Below are 17129 nucleotides of genomic sequence, written 5' to 3'. Positions count from 1 at the left end.
ACTGTGCTTGGGGCTGAGAGACACAGACAGTCAGTACAGAGAGACAAACGAAAGCATTGTTGGTTTTGGTCTTCTCATGGGATTTAAAACAATAAAATAAAAATATAGCCATATCCTTTAAGATTGAACAAATCCAGTAAATGTGCCAAATATGTAGCTGAAATGAGGAATGAACCAAAAACACTTACGGCTGATGCAAATATGTGGAGGAAAAAAAAAGAAAAATATATAGTACTGAATTAACTCAAATATTCTAAGTACAGAGAGTCGTTCTTACAGTAGCTGGTAAACATCAGTGGAATGAAACAGAAAATGTTATGCTCTCTTTTCAGTATTTGGTGAGTAGACCCAAGTCTACTCACCAAATACCATCAATCTCAGCCTAAGATACACTGCCCAGTCACAGTAATTGACCAACACACACACACACACACACACACACACACACACACACACACACACACACACACACACACTTTATTATCAGTTGCTAATTAAATGGTTGCATAAAGAGATATATTACTAGAAAAGAAGATTAAAAAAAAAGAAAAAAACAACACAAAAAAGCCAACTCGACTAAAACAGCATTGGTCCAATACTGTTTTTATTTCAAAAAAGGTGCCTTTTTAGAACTGCAAGAACAAGCGGATTAATCGATCGACTAAATCTTTATCCGCACTAATCTGATAATCGATCGATTGTTTTAGTAATTTTTCAAACAAAAGCGCCAAACATTTGCTTTTCTGCTTCTCAGATGTCAGAATTTGTTTCTATCGTTAGTCATATATGATAGTCAACTGAACTATCTTTGGTGTTTGGACTGTTGGTCAAATAAAACAAGCATCTCATTTTGTTGTGGGAAACTGTAACGTGCATTTTTCACTATTTACTTAAATCTTAGAGACAAAAAACGATGAATCGAGAGAGATAATTGGCCGATAATCTGATAATGAACATAATCGTTAGTTGCAGCCCCGATGCCTTCAGCCGATTCCGATCTCTAAATATACTGTAGATCCAGACAGGTGACAAATTAAAAAGGAAAAACCTGAATAAATGAGCAACATGGACAGCTTGATGAGTGTGAAAACCATGTGAATCTTTACTAGAGGCTTCACAGTCTCCACTTCTCAGCCCGACCTGACATCAAAGCACCAAAGGAGGGAAAATCTCTCGGAAAAACAGTGTTTATCCCTCCAGTGCCGAGTTGCACACCTGGCTGTTCTAGAGGCTCATGGTGGAACAACATCTTACTAAGACTTTTCAAGTTGGTTTTTCTTTTACTTTGTTACCCATCTGTATATCCTGTAGGTTAGTCCCCATTTCCCAAGCTTAAATCATACAATAAAAAAATCCTTTAAATTACTGGCAGTGTTTCAGAGATTCAGTCGAAAACATCATTAATGTATAAAACGTTTGAAGACAGCGTTAGCAGAGTGCCGACAGAGACTCATCAGCACTCTGCTACACTGTCACATCATTAAACCTCACTTCACTCATCGCCTTGTTTTCGATTTCTCCCATTATGAAAAATGATGCACAGACTTTGGTTATGAAGTCAATTTTAACCGTCATTCTGAAACTCACTGAGAAAAACAAAACAAAACATCACTTGCGTTGCTTTCTGATCCGAACCAGATTAACGGGAGACAAACGATGACCCGGCATCTCTGGCCTTAACATTTATTCTGCGGATGGCGTTTGATAGTTTGTAAACAGAATCAGTTGCCATTTTGGTTCATCTGAAGATACTCATTGTGCAGTTTTTCCTGGGCCTCGAAGAGCTTGCGCAGCTTCTTGGCCTGTCCTTTGCTCAGCTCCTTGCCTTCAACATCATGAGTGGGGAAACCCTGTCGACAGCAATACCAAACAAACAAAAAAAAATCAAGTTAATTCTGATCAGAACGTCAATGTCGCACAACCTGCAACTCGATTTCCAGAAAGTTGCCAAAAGAAAACTCAAACGAATCCCCGCTTTAATCCGTTAAGTGAAACTGGCTTTTTGTTTTACCCGCTGTAGAAACTGTTCCTCCTGAGCAGGTCAGGCGTTTCAAAACCCTTTACAGCCCTTCGAATTCGGTTTTGTTTGACAGATGTGTGTGAATGTGTTAAATGTCCTAATTAAAACTACATGAACACTTGACCTGGAAAGAGCGACATGTTTTATTATCCCAGGTACTTAATTAAACTAAAGTTCCTTGTCAGTGAGCGTCACATCCGTCTTTTTTATGGTGAAATGATGCGATTCTTGTGGCTCATGTATGTTTTATATCGTTTGATGTTATTCATATTTGTGCCGTTTGAATTATATTAAGATGTTGATTTTATAATAATGAAAAAGCAGTTTGGATTACCGGTAGCCTGACACAGCCTGACGAAGCCACAGGCGGCCAAACGAGTCGTTCACAATAAATAAAGTCATTTCATTGTGCGGTGGCTTGTTTTTAAAAAACATTTGTAGTGAAAAGTAAGCGAGAGATTTACCGTTTCATCAAATTTGGAATACTTGTCTGTTTCCGTGCGAAACAGTTCACATGGAGGGACCTTCATCTTTGCGAGTTTCGCCATCTGAAACAGTAAAAGAAAGAAATGAGTAAGTGAACATGATCACTGTCAGAGGAACAAAAGAGGACTAAACCTCTCTATATGGAACCATCTGAGTGACCTCTTGTTCTTGTTTCTTCCTGGCAGCCTCTTCCTTCTTCTTTCTCTTCTCTTCTTCCATCTGTGAAAGAAAAGAAAACAACAGTTCACAGATACTCTTCATAACAGGAATTATTAATAAAGTCCCGACATTTGACCGGGACTGTTCACCTCTGATCCAAAATGAAAAGAAATCCCTTCTTGGGGAAATGTTTAGCTTTTAAATGCTTTCCTCTGGTCTGATCTCAGGAAGAAGCGATTTCTTTGTTGTGTTTTGGCCAGGGATGGTAAACCCTCACACAGACTAACACATTAACGCCCTTAACGGACGCCAGTTTGTGAATTTACTGTGTTTTTTGTCGCGTCGTGTCAAATAAAAAGGACTGGAATCACCACCAGTCTGGATTTTGTTTTGTTCTGGTCTGCTTTCCAGACAGAAAAACTATCAGATGTAAATGTAGATGTTATTGTTTTCAGACCTGTTGATGCCATTTCAGTGGAACTGTTCTCACATGTCAACTTTGAGGAAATGCTTGCTGGTAAACAAACTGCTCCAATTGTGTTTTTATTATTTCCAGTAGCTTTGTGATCACTATGAGATTATGTCACTAATGTGGGTGCAATTAAAAAAAAGCCATTTCCACTCCTCCCTCACCTTCTTCTTCTCCTCTCGCTCCTTCAGTAATGTCTCTTTGTCCACCAGTTTCACCACTGTAGGCAGACCTGCAACAATTTCATCAAGAGGTCATTCTCACTGTGGGAATAAAGGCGGATTTATATTCCTTTTTCCAGTATTATCCCGGGCTTTTACTTCCTACGACTGCGGTAATCCTAGTTTTAAACCTTTTCAATGACATCTTGCCACAGTTGCTCATTATACTATACAATACTGACGTCACATGTATGAAAACAAACGGATACAAGAAGACACGCATTATTTTGTTTCAGAGGACATTTAAGTTTTCAGCTCCGTTACCTTCATGATCTTCCAGTCGGACTCCGAGCTCCGGTAGCGTATCATCACGGACAACATCGCACAGTTGCAGCAACTCCGTCACTAGACGAGATTTAAAAAAATAAAAGGACTTTAATGAGACCTTGAAGGTAAAGGGCGTAGAGGGTAAAAAGTGTTGTGCTATTCCTACAAATGTTTCCACCGTGGCAGATTCAACACTAACATGATCTTTTAAAGTTAAAAGGAGAAAATGATTATTAGCTTCAGTTCCTACCTTTCTGCTCTCGGGCAATCTTTCGGATGCCCTCTCTGAAATCTGACAGCACGGTGAGGTACGGCATCACTGTGGTCTCCAGCTGGCAAACACAGCAGCAACAATATTTTACTGTACGGCATTTAAATCCCCACAGCCTGAAAATGTAAATCTGAGCATGAACTATTTGCTGTCTGTAACTATAACTCTTTTAAAAAAGGACACATTATCTATAAAGTAGATCCTAAAAAGCAGGGAGGCAAATGTTCATCAGTCAGTAACATGACGTATGTGTCTGACGCAAGGGAAAGTGAGTTTAACAATTCAAACAGTGACAACCCAGAAAAGTGTCTCTTTACTTACATCAATGTTCTGACTTTGTCCTCCCACTGGGAAACCGATGGACTCGGATCCATCAATGGCACCAAATATCTAAAGACAACAGACTCACTTCAGTGGGTTTAATGGGTACTGCTTTCACTGCTTATGTAACACATATGGATATATAAGATATGAAGTCACGCCGATCTAAAAATGTGTAGCATGTGATGATAAAATTAGCTGCTGTAAAAACCCGCTCACCTTCAGCATGTTGGTGAGATACACGGCGATACTTTCCACCAGCGTGCGGTTGGGCTTCAGCTTGGCGCTCTTCCTGCTGGCGATGTAGCTGTTGCTCTGGCTGACCAGCACTCTCATCTCCTCCACGGCGGTGCGAGTATCCACATTGTCACACAGAGCCTCGTGGACGGCGGACTTCCTGTCGTAGAAACTGGACGACACAAGTAACCATTTGCTTTTAGTCGTGAACTCGTTTTTACAGGTTCAAACGTGCGGAGGAGTCCTGAGGCGGTGACGAGCCGCCCACAGCGAGTGGACACGCGAGTCTTCTTTTTTCTATATGACAAATGGACTTTTCTGTATTAAGACCGTCAGATGTCTCGGGCTTGTGCGTTTTTAAGACAACTGCTTTGAATTAATTAATTTAAAAGATTTCAGAAGGTTTTTCTGCTACTACTGAATGTCCGATGCATCACTCCCCATCTTTACTCTCTTACCTGTTGTTAAGCTCCATCTCTGCAGCCTCCCACTTCTCAAACCGACCGGTGATGTCAGTAGGACTACGCAGTATGTCTTTCACATTCAGGAAGAACTCCTGTTACACGAAAAGACCACAAAACAGCGGATTATTAAAAAATAACAAACAAACACCTCGTGATTTATACCACCTCCTAACTACGTCACCTACATTCATGAACTTCTCGTACTGGACGGCTGACTCCATTGTGTTGGGAGAGTAGTCCAGAGTGTCTTTCCAGGAATGCATCAAAAAAGCCAGACGGAGCTGGCGAGCTGCAGCAGGATGAAAAGAGGAGCGTTAAAACAACTTTTACTACCTTTATTTATCTGACTCGTACCAGAAAAACTTGATCTCACTCCAGACGTAAAATAAACAAGCTGCAGTACATCTGAATTTCATAAACTGCTGTTAAATAAAATCTGATGTCTGTCTGTTTTGAAATGTGTTGCATAGTTAAGTTTTCTGTGGACTGGAGCTGCTTTAAGTCATTAAATATCAGGAAAAAGACAAGCAGGAGGTCACTGGGGGAAATGAAAAAGTAAAAGCGTGTGAAGAAGTCACATCGCTGCTCTTCAGTGTTGTGGTGCTGACCGGTGAGATACTGGAAAGCTTTCACTTCCTCCTCCCATAATTTGCTTCTCTAAACAGAAACGCCTTAAAATGCATTTTGCATAAGCCTGAAAAGGACGTCACAGCGGCGTCACATTTCTTTCATTTCACCTGCTCAGAACGTTCATCCAGTAAATTATGCAGAAGAGCTGCAAATATCCCCTACAATCTGATCAAAATCTGTCCTCAAATGGCCTTTTTATTTTTTTTATTCCTTTGAGCAAAATAGGGACAATTATCCTGAAAATAAATAAATAATAAGTAAAATTGATAACTAAAAAATGTGTTAGAATTTACTGTAAACTGAAATGTTGACGCATTTGCCAAGAAACCAATACTTAAACGGTACTTTAATGTTTTCTATTAAAGACCAACAATACAGCTTTTGCTGGCTTCATGTTATTTTGATGGGGCTGAAGGACAGTTTTTCAATCTAACCTGGTGATATAAGGGACTGAATGTTAGTTTTCAATGTCACTCCGGGGAGTTTTGAAGAGATCAATACAAAAGATTCAGTCCAGTACTGTGCATATATTTTGTAAAGTGCAACAATATATGGAAGTGTGTGCATAATGCATAACAATGCAGTTATTATTATTTGACTGAATGACCTTCAGTTAGTCAGTAGACAGAACAGTTTTAATAATCAACATTAAGCAGAACCAGATGAGTCACCTGTGTTCTTGGCTAAGGCATCCTTAATAGTGATGAAATTCTTCAGCGACTTCGACATCTTGCAGCCTGCAATCGTCAGGTGCCCGGTGTGCAGGAAGTACCTGACCCAGTGATCATTCTCAAAGAAAGCCTGTGAGGGACATAACCAACGTCACGCTCCAAATCTGTATTTTACTTTCTCTTTGGCTGGAAACGCCTTTAATACATTAAAGTTAATAAGATTCAACTACATGGTTTTTTTGCATGGGCACTGTGCTTTATGAGTTGCTGCATCCATGTTTCAAAAAGTACTTAAACAAGAACAAATACTTTTGTACCTCAGACTGAGCCAACTCGTTATCGTGATGGGGGAACCGGAGATCAAACCCCCCACCGTGGATGTCCATGGACTCTCCCAAGATGGAGCCAGCCATGGCCGAACATTCAATATGCCAGCCAGGCCTTCCCTGTTACAATAATCAAAGAAACCACAACAATCAACAATGCATGAATCGTCATAAACCTCCATCTATCGTCCCGTTGTGGAAGTTGGCGACAGTTTAACAACACCCCAACATTAAGAATGAACTCTCACCTTCCCCCATGGGGAGTCCCATGAAGGCTCTCCGGGCTTGGAGGCTTTCCACAAGGCAAAGTCATTGGGGGACTTTTTCTCACCTAATCTGTCAGCAGAGATGCTCAGGTCCCCTACAGGGCCAGACAACAAACATAGTTACTGTGTTGTGTTGTAAGTTGAATTAATAGAACAGCATTTCATTCATTTGTGTATCTGTAAGTGGATTAATGACAATAAACAAACAGAACAGAGTTACAAAAAGAAACACATCTTCACCAGTCATGTTAAAGCCTATAATTGCAAGTTGGGCTGGGGGATCTGGCCCAAAAAAAATAAAGTAATATCATTCAATATCGATAATTATCACGATAAATGTCAAATCATTATTTCTTTCTAGTTTAAAAGGCTGATTTTTGTGAGGGGAAAATTGTGACTTTAAACTTTTCTTTATGGTCAGAACAAACACTTGACGCTAAACAGTGGCTCCCTTAAAGAATCTGAGGTAAAACATTCAAAACAATTATGATAAAATCTTTTTTTAAACAAATTAAGTAAAATCTACAAACAAAATAAATATCGTAATAAAAAAAATTAAATGTTAATTCATTTGTGATTCAAATGAATTAAATCAAACATTTATTGATCATTTGTTTTACTGTTGTTGAGGACAATTATATTCCAGTAATTATCATTTTTGTTTAATTGAACAGCCCTTTGTTCAAGAGATAATCATTTCTGACTTTGGCGACTCCTGCTGGTAATATCAAAGAATACACATTGTACAGAACCCTGCTCCAATTTTCACCAGGACAGTTTCACTTTTATACACACAATAATGTATGCCATCAGAGTTATTTAAAAGCTGCTATAATAATTTTTTGTTCTACACATGGGGAGTTAAAGTAAGAGAAAAGTTCTGGTAGTTGTGCACCTTCCCCCTCTTCTAAAGCTTTCTGATCTCCAACTGCCTCTGGCACCAGTTTGGCATACGAGTGCTGCGGACAGGCATCAAACTTCGAGGTGTCAAAGTACACAGAACCGTTTGATTCATACCTGTAAACATCAGAAAACAAAGTAATTAAAACTACACCGCTGTAACTGACAATGTGGGTGTAATCTGAATAATAAACAACGGCAGCTTCTTCCTCACCCGTAACCATTTGAGACAACCTTCTTCACAAACTCCACAATCTCCGGCACGTATTCACTGACTCGCGTGAGGACGTCTGGAGGAAGAACCTGGTGGCCAGAAAGATAATTTACGCACAATAACTAAATCCACTACATGTTGTCTTAAAACAGAATTATATGCTGTAGCAGTGAGACTTTGCTTCAGTGGAACAAGTGTCCACATACTTGTGGCCATATTTAAAACTGAAAATGAATTCAGAGCTGGAGACCCTGGCACTGTGTTTTATAACAATACACTGATTAAGGTCACTTTTTGCCACATTTTTAGGGCACTGAATGTAAAGGAATGTAAGCACAATTGATCAAAGTATAAATGTTAAGTACTTTTAAAAATCAGACCATCCTAGACTCTAGTGGTACATTTAAAAATAATATGTTTCTTATAAACAAAGACCGCCTTAACTCTTGGTGTTCGTTTCTCAGTTACAGTACATATACTGCAACAACATATCATTTGGCCCAGTTCACACCTTTTGAAGTCCATGTATTTGAATAGAAGGATGCGACTACTAGATACAGAATCAGGCAGGGACCAAAAGATAATGCAGTTCTTCCCGCTTCTTGTGATTATTCATGTGTTTTTCTGTCTGACCAGGACTTTAAAAAAAACACGTTTTCCTTCCTTCTACTTACGTTCAGGGCTTCCATGTCTTTGTGGTACTCTCCCTCCCAATACTTGGGGAGAATGGAGAAGATTGAATTATCTGTGACTTGACTTCCAAACTGCTTGTCCAACCAATCAGCCAGCAAGTCCTTGGAATTCTCCAGCAGCACCTTGGAAGAAAGAAAAAGTTAAAGTGCATATTATATATATATATATATTTTAAACCAACTCATTTATCCATCTGTATATATTGTATTAGTTTTCCATTTCAAATTAAATCAAATCCATATAAACTGACAGAGGAAACATAAATCAATCAATTGAAACATACTGAAATTTCCAGTCCAAATGAGAACAACAAAAAAAAAAAAATAGAAAATCAATTGTTCTTCTAATACTGTTTATTCCAGGTAAACTGTGAATATTAAATACTTTCTCAGTGAAAAGCAGTTTATTTCCCAGGTTGGTTTGGTTACAATGATCAACAATATAAAATAGCATTTATTTAATAAGATAACTTAATATCTGACTATTTACTGGGTTATTATTTTAAAACATGTACATGTGATGGACTCTTTCACAATGGTCAGAAATACTTAAAGGAAAAGTCACTCATTTGCTTTCTTGCTGAGAATTAGATGAGAAGATTGATACCACTCTTGCATCTGGAACAGGAAGTTTCCAGTCTTTGTGCTAAGCTAAGCTAGCTGGCTGCTGGTGATAACTTCCTATTTAGCGTACGGTGGAATCGAAATCTAATCCCCAAAATGTCAAACTATTCCTTTAATCCAAATCTAAAATCTTAAAAAAAAAAAGCTGAGAATCACAAAGAGATAATTGGTCTAAAGTGACTAAAGTCAGTCTCACCTGGGCCAGAGGTTGGACGACCTCATCTGCTGCTTTGGCGTCCATCGCTGCCTGCAGGGGCTGCAGAGCATCTGTAACAGCAGCGTCCAGCCTCTCCAGCATCTGCTTCTTATCTGGGTCTGCTGTCGAAGCCATGTGCGCCTGAAAAGGCTGAAAACAACAAGTTTTAAGTAAAAGCCAGAACCCTGCAGGTAACCTTCAGGTAGTCTGGTGGTTTTAGGTGGAGATGCAGAATAATGTGGATAGTCGGTTTTATGATTTTTAAGCTTCTACAGAAGACAGTGATGCTTACAGTTGTGTCTATTCGCAAGTAAAGTGTAAACTATTTGTGGTTAACCAGTCTGTGCTTACTAAACATTTGATCCGATATACTTTACGGCCTCAAACTAAAGTCAACAGCATGCTTGGTTGTGGCAGCAGGAAAGAGGTTTGGAACTACATTACATTTTTTAAAGCTGTTAAAGCTGCAGTAGGGAGTTCTTTTAAAAATAACTTTGTCATATTTGCTCTCACTAATCTGCTCTTCAAAATCTTCAGCTCGTGGCTTCAGAAGCTTTGCAAACACAGGGTCTGAGAAACAAACCGGCAGCAATGAAAGAACTGCCCATCCCTCCTTTGCCAACAACAGAATATAGTACAACACGTGTGTGATCACGTCCCGGCTCCTAACGGGGCTTCGGGCTCATTATGTTCGATGCCGTGTCGTTCATATCGACGAGTGGCAAATAGGCCTGATGACAAAATGTGGGGAATAACTTTTGAGATGGCGAGTCAGGGTGAGAGGGGCCGGTGGAGAGCGAGCGGAAAGCGACACGCAGAAGGTTTTGCATATTATGTTCTGCAGCTTTAACCAACTAACAGACTCAAATCCAACAAAACTATTTTATTTTCTGTCCAATACTGGGTCTTCATGTAGGCCTTCATTTCAACCTCTGTCTGAAACAAGCTCCTGTCTCTTTAAGGCAGGTTGCCCGATCATCGTAAGGTCGGCGGTTCGATCCCCGGCTCCTCCAGGCTGCATGTCGAAGTGTCCTTGGGCAAGATACTGAACCCCGAACTGCCCCTGGTGGCTGTTCCACCAGTGTATAAACGTGAGTGAATGGTGAATGCAGATGTAGTGTACAATTAAATTTGATTGGCCAAGACCTGAAGCATGTTACCAGGCTGTTGTTGGCGCTGAGCGGAACAGGCAGACTGAGCGTTGCCGTGCGGAGCAAATGACCATATATGGAATACCGTACGACACACGGAGCTACACGGAGCCGTTGGTAGAAAAATCAGTAGAAAACAGGAGGAAATCTGAGGTTTTTGCTCACAGGGATTTCCTATAAATACTTTAACGTCATTATTTGAAGCTTTGGCCATGTTTAACATGAACATCCAACACTGTAGATAACTCACAAAATATGGAAAAGCATATTAAGTCTGCTTTAATAATACTCTTAGTCGAACACAGATTGTGAAAGGATTTGATCTTGCACTAAAGCAAAGGTAGCAAATATGAGGTTTTATTCACGCCTCCTCTTTCTCTAAAACACAACGATGGTGCAGAGGCTGTTTTTATCGTCGTATCAAAGGCTAACTAAGAGTTTGGTCTCACCTCTCTGGCACTCAGGACATCCTGCAGTATTTGAGCAGCTCGCGGCTCCTTCTCCTTGTACTGGTCCAGGAGGTAGTTCTGCCGAGCCCTTTTAATGATCTGAAAGAAAGAAATACAAACATAAAGCCCACACACCCTAAAAAAGTAACATTGCAATAATGACTGTCTTAAACAAAATACTCATTATGATCATAACTACACAGAATATATAACTACTAAATGTTATAATCATCTAGATATTTTTCTTTCTTTTGTTCATGAGTTATGACGTGTGATGTGTGAATTTAAGTAACCACTGAAATGCACCGTGACTAATTATATGTTTGTGCAGATACAGTTTCACTATCAACCAAAATCCAATTAAAAGTACAATATCATGTGTCACATGTTTCATTCTATTTCAAATGCCAGGATTTCAAATGGTCCCGATTCTGATGATATTTTGGAACATGGCGCTTTTGTTTTGGTCATAAAAAGATGGGACGTTTTATATTCTGTGTCATGTGTCCACGAACAAAAAAATACTTGGTGACTTAAGAAGTGTTTGTTCTAATGTATTAAAAAAAATAAAATCATTTTTGATGTCAAGACAATTTTCTCTTAGATGACAAGTGTATTCCTTTTTTTTTTTTTTTGGTAAAAAAGCAGTGAAGAATAAATCTTTTTTTATAAAACCATACATACTTTGTCATCTATGTCTGTGATGTTCATGCAGTAGAAGACATCATACTTGAAGTAATCCCTCAGTATCCTTCGCAGAATATCAAAAGATATGTAGGATCTGTACAGAGAGACAGATTAGAAAATAAAGTCTCGTTATAACAGAGTAAACATAAACTAAAAAAAAAAGGTTACAGGACGAGTCATTTTGCATAACTGCGGATTAGTTTACCTTGCATGTCCCATGTGTGAGGCATCGTACACTGTAGGCCCACAGCTGTACCACGTCACTTTATTCCCTTTCTGAGGAACAAACGGCTCCTGAAACATTGGAGACGATGACGTTAACAAGTTGACCAGAGATAAAGTCACGCATTAAAAAAAACTTTTCCCCTACTGGAGGCATGTGCACTGGTGCAAAACACAGCTTTTTATGTGAGGACACGAACAAGTCGCACGGTGGTTTCCTGTCATACGCAGGTGAAATCATCTTTATTATTACCTTATCAGTAACCTGATCATTAACAGGAAGCTCAACTGTTAACTCTAATTTGCCTTTTACACAAATAAACATCATAACTCATATAGTTTCATGTTGTAAATCCGCATTGCACACATCAGACAAAGTAGGTCTAAAAAAAAAAACGGAGATAACTTTTTATTACAAGTCCTGACAGTTTATAATCTCAATTCTGGAGATTTCGTCCTGGGGGAAAGATAAAGAGTTTTACTTCCCGACAGACTTTGCAATAAATTGTAAATTGCTCAAATAAAACGAATGGGAAGCCCCAACACTCATTGTAAATAGCTAACTAAAGTCATGTGCTTCCTTACTGATCAAGCACACGGTCCATATTAAAATGTTATTTCATTGTTCGGACGTTTACTCTTTCCAAGATCAGTTTCTGCAGAGCATTTTTAAGGATTGTATATTTGCCACTAACTTACCTTTGTTCTTGTCAGGCTGTTGTAGAGTCGAAGTTGGGGAATATCTGTTCCTGTTGGTGGAGACCAAGGGGGCTGAACCCGCTTTCCTTTCACTGGAAAACAAACAAACAAAGCATTATTAATCCTGTAGGATTTTAAAATACTGGATTTCTCTAGGTTTTCTACAAACAAAAACTTAACAATCACAACAATGATTTCTTTTGAATGATGTCATTTTCACATTAAAATCTACACAGAGTAGTTTATTATTATTATTATTATTATTTAGTAAATTTTGTTTTTGCAGGAAATAGAGGACCACAGAACACAGAACTAAGAGAAACACTGGAAGGAAGTTTAACATGGGTTTGACATGTTGCCCCCTTGCATCATTAACACACCATTACTGTGAACTATAGGCCAAAACTATTGACTATATTCATTATCCGTTAATCATTTGGTGTGTAAAATACCAGAAAACAGCAGAACATAGGTTGACATATTCAAATTGCTTGTTTTGTCTGATCAACACTCCAAAACCCCAAATTATTAAATTTACTATCACAGAAAACAAAGAAATATTCAACTGCAAATATTCAAATTTGAGAAGCTGGAACCAGTGAATCTTGGCTTGAATAATAACTTAAACTAGCTCATCAATAGACTAATAAGAGGCAGATCTACCGTGATTTATTGTAGTGTTCAGTGCTAAACTGAGACAGTGAAAGAGGTTAAAGGACAAATCCAAATATGTGCAACAAAAGGAAAAAGTAACCCAAAAGTTTAAGTCAGAGACACAGAGTAATTAATCTAGCTAGACGAAGGCAGGCTAATGCTACATTGCCATTATCCATTTGTTTTTACTTGCATCTCAGGTCTGAAAAAGTTTAACTTTAAAAAAGGAAATTTGGACAGTAAATCACAAAGATTAATATGCCGTCTTCACCAAAGTAAAATGAACTCTCTTCAGGCCTCTAATTTTTATTTTCCCTATTTAAATGGCCATAGTATCCCAACGAGTGTCATTTTTATAATTATGCTTATTTGTTTAGCTCCAACTTCCAGTAAAACATTTTCTACGGGCTCAAATATTCAGCTCAAAATGTTTGAAATTTAAGGTTAGTCCACACACAGAGCGCTAATTTGTTTAGTCAGATGCCACAAAAGTGAAAGATGATCTTATTCTCATACGCGTTCTGTTAAGAACTTCACACTTTAACACAGAATCTGCTGCCAAAGTCACACACAGCATGCACAAACACCTGGCGACCCCTGCGAGGCACTAAGCCTAATGTGCGTTACGTGTTTGCAAAGCCATTTCAGCCCCAGGTTATCTTTGGGTAGGTGTCTCGTCAACGCCACATGTCTGCTGGAAACTAACATGGAGTGGTGCAGTTTGTGGTTTTGTTTAAACAGTGATAATCTTACTCTCAGTGTGCAGCTACAGGCACCACATGCAGTGTCTGCTACGACGAAGTGAAAGCTAAAACTGAATTCCTGCAAATGCCTGCAAAAGAGTTCTGGGTTCATACGGGGGACAGGTTAGAGCTGCTTTTAGTTAAATCCATGAGAAGTGTCCCTGCCTTAAAAACCTTAGACAGCCTCAACATCCAGGCTGGTACATGAGGGATCGTGATCACGTCTAGCCTGTTCATGCCTTACTCACTGCTGCTCTCAGGGCTGAGGTCCTGTTGCAGGGCTGCTATGTGTCTGTACCAGCGCAGAGCGTGGACATGTTGCGGTTCTGGGGGCCTGTGGAGGAGCTTAAAGGCTTTCTGGTCGGCCTGGGAGGGGCAGAACCCAGCCAGGTAGCTGCGTGATGTTAGGTAGTCATTCAGGGCCACTGCCAGCGCAGCCTCCTCATTTATCTGTAGCAAGAAGCCATACTCAAAGGCTGCAGAAACAAGAGGGCAAATATTCGCAAAGAATTACCGACTAGGCTGCAACAGCCTGAGAAAAACACTAACAGCAGCAGCACAAGTTTACCCTGGACAGGTCAATGACCAGTGAGGTTACAATCAGGCTCACAGCCAAGACCTACTGTGTTTAGCAGCAAGTCAGTACTAAACTAAGTTAAGAAACCTACAGACATAAGAAACTACATACTGAACAGACAGGCACATGGCCGTATTTTGTCTTTGATACGGTAGGATACCAAATTCTCAGTGTCATGTTATAACTTTAAAGAAGAGTAGATGTTTTGCATGCCCTGGACTGGTGTAATACTGCACTCAAGGAAAAGTAGAGCTATTTTTACAACAATACATTTTTCGGATGTTGCAACAAATGTCTGACAACAGCAATGAGGGCAATCATGAGATTTTAGAGATGGGTGTAACCTGACATGATCTAGTGGCGTTAAACCTGTCTCTGGGCCATGATGCTGGATCTAAAGTATTTGACTTACGTCTGCTCAGTGTAGGGCTAGAACAGGACATGAATCGGGAAATGACTAAATGTGAATGACAAAAACATTAAATATAATAATACATAATGATAAATAAGTAAACTGTGGAGTTCCAAAATCTATATCCCGATCAGTAAATCAGTTCTGCCCCTCAAACTATTCTCTATCCTTGGACATTGTTTTCTGTCTGTACAATACACCACTTACAGAAATGATCACTAAGAGTGAAAGTGAAATGGACTTGAATTTTCAAACCTTCCGAAGTGTGAAACTCCAAAAGTCAAATGGAAACTTCTCCAGCCACGCATGACCAATTAAACACTAAGACTGAAAATGAAACAAAGTCAAAAATAAAAACTGAAAGAGAAGCTCAAATAAACACAAAATAGAGCTGCAAATGGGGATTAGTGAGGTCCGAAAACAAAGAGAGGTCTGGGCGAAGGAGGAGATGGAAGTTAACTTCAATAAAATATAATACTTACATAAAATATAAATGAATGTGGTTCTTGAGCATGCATGCAACTTGTAAACAAACTCTCATCAGTGTGAATGTACAGAACACAGGTGAGTGAAATGGGGGAGACGTGCAACAAAGGTCCCAAGCCAGATTCGAACCAGGGACATAGAGGTTACGTAGACCACTTGGGAACGGGGGCAGCAGTTCTTGTTTTACCAGCAATGGAGACTATAAACATTGACTGAATTATAGATGTTATCTGGGTTACTGAGGCGTAGTGACGGCAATGCAGTGCTTAATGAAATAGTCATTACAAAATATTGTACAGGTGATCGCTTGGAAAACACTGAACTGAGTTTGGCTATTTTGTAATAATAATAGTAGTAATAATACCAACAATACAAATAATAATAATAATAACAATAATAATAATAGTGCTTGCTCATGTTGGGAACTTTTGGGTCTGTAGCCTTAATAATATTACAAAAAGTACAGTCAAGCGTTGCAATGGGTATAGAGCACCAATTCCTAACAGAAGTTATGTCATTGCACTTATTTATTTATTATTATTATTATGATTAACAATCATATAGGAAACAAAGGGAAAATATCAAACAGAAACTCAGCAGATCAAACTAGATGATGCAACCGAGCAAAACAGAAAGCACAAGCAAAATTATTACAATTAAAATTTAACAACCACAAAACATTCCACACAAAAAAGATCTTTTTTTTTTTTTATATTTCCATGAAATTCCCGCAGCTAGGATGTAAAATAACATCTGCCCAGCTGTGAGGAGGACAGTTATGATCTGTTAGAGACAAGCTGAGCTGCATCTGTTCGGCTGGGTAATATAACAATTAACGGGAATAAATGCATTGTCTTAATTTTCAGGCTGCCATGAATAAATTTACAGTTCTGTGGTTTTATCATCAGTTATGTTACGCACTGTTGCATTTAATCCTCATAATACCCCACAAGAGAGACGAGCTACTGTTAAATTTTTAGCTATTACCAATTTTCTAAAAAAAAAAAAAAATCAAGAAATTAGGAAGTTAAGTTTATCAAAGCGGCACAGCGCGGTTTGTTTTACACAACAAGCCGAAGCATAACGTTACACCATTCATACATTTTAAACCAATTATACCACTTTTGTTCAATTATACTTTTCTAAACAAAAGTACTGAAATATCAAATACGTGCGCCGAATTAAAGAGCGTCTCCTTAAAATTAAGAAAAGCTGTCGTCGACCAGTTTGTCTTTGCCGATACACTCCGCTCCATTAACTTTGATTTTAAATGGCCAGATTTTTAAAAGGGGGTTCTGCCTGTCATTCGCTGTCCAGTTTACCTTTTAGCTTTGGAAAGCTAACGTTAGCTTCTTGGCTGTGACAGCTCGTGAAAACACACTAAATCGCGCTGGCACAGTCTTTTCACGGATTTTCAACTAACGTGTGTATGAGGTGTAAAACAAAGATTATTTACTGCACCTGGCTCTCCTGAGGTCGACATTGCCACAGTTGCTGGATGGTTTGATGCTGATGCAACAATAACGTGCCCGGAAGAAGAACCCGGGCACTAAACGCTTCACGCTAGGAACAGGAACCAATGCGTTTGATGCTTTGAGCACAGGAGGAGGGGGGG

At 39.1% G+C, this 17129-nt stretch overlaps 1 protein-coding gene across 2 annotated transcripts; it reads right to left on the bottom strand.

Moving 5' to 3' along the window:
- Positions 1 to 572: 572 nt before the first annotated feature.
- On the bottom strand, positions 573 to 17127 carry cars1 (cysteinyl-tRNA synthetase 1). 2 transcript variants are annotated; one of them, XM_038701759.1, is made up of 23 exons: positions 16976 to 17101; positions 14288 to 14515; positions 12643 to 12734; positions 11927 to 12015; positions 11719 to 11815; positions 11035 to 11133; positions 9435 to 9584; positions 8597 to 8737; positions 7923 to 8011; positions 7704 to 7825; positions 6791 to 6903; positions 6534 to 6662; positions 6217 to 6346; positions 5101 to 5204; positions 4910 to 5007; positions 4434 to 4623; positions 4215 to 4283; positions 3873 to 3954; positions 3620 to 3700; positions 3299 to 3366; positions 2666 to 2725; positions 2485 to 2568; positions 573 to 1850 (listed from the first exon to the last, which is right to left on the bottom strand). In XM_038701759.1, the coding sequence occupies exons 1-23, from the start codon at positions 16995 to 16997 to the stop codon at positions 1722 to 1724; spliced, it is 2466 nt and encodes an 821-aa protein (XP_038557687.1). In that variant the 5' UTR covers positions 16998 to 17101; the 3' UTR covers positions 573 to 1721. The 2 variants fall into 2 exon arrangements, with proteins under 2 accessions (XP_038557687.1, XP_038557689.1); XM_038701761.1 differs by lacking the exon at positions 14288 to 14515 and having other exon boundaries at positions 16976 to 17127.
- Between the last annotated feature and the right edge of the window lie 2 nt (positions 17128 to 17129).

Source organism: Micropterus salmoides, unplaced genomic scaffold, assembly GCF_014851395.1.
Source record: "Micropterus salmoides isolate LMB-PRFRI ecotype aquatic unplaced genomic scaffold, ASM1485139v1 Ms_hic_scaffold_6, whole genome shotgun sequence".
Taxonomy (NCBI): domain Eukaryota; kingdom Metazoa; phylum Chordata; class Actinopteri; order Centrarchiformes; family Centrarchidae; genus Micropterus; species Micropterus salmoides.
Note: the sequence above shows the minus strand (reverse complement) of the source record. Positions and strands in the feature narration are given on the sequence as shown.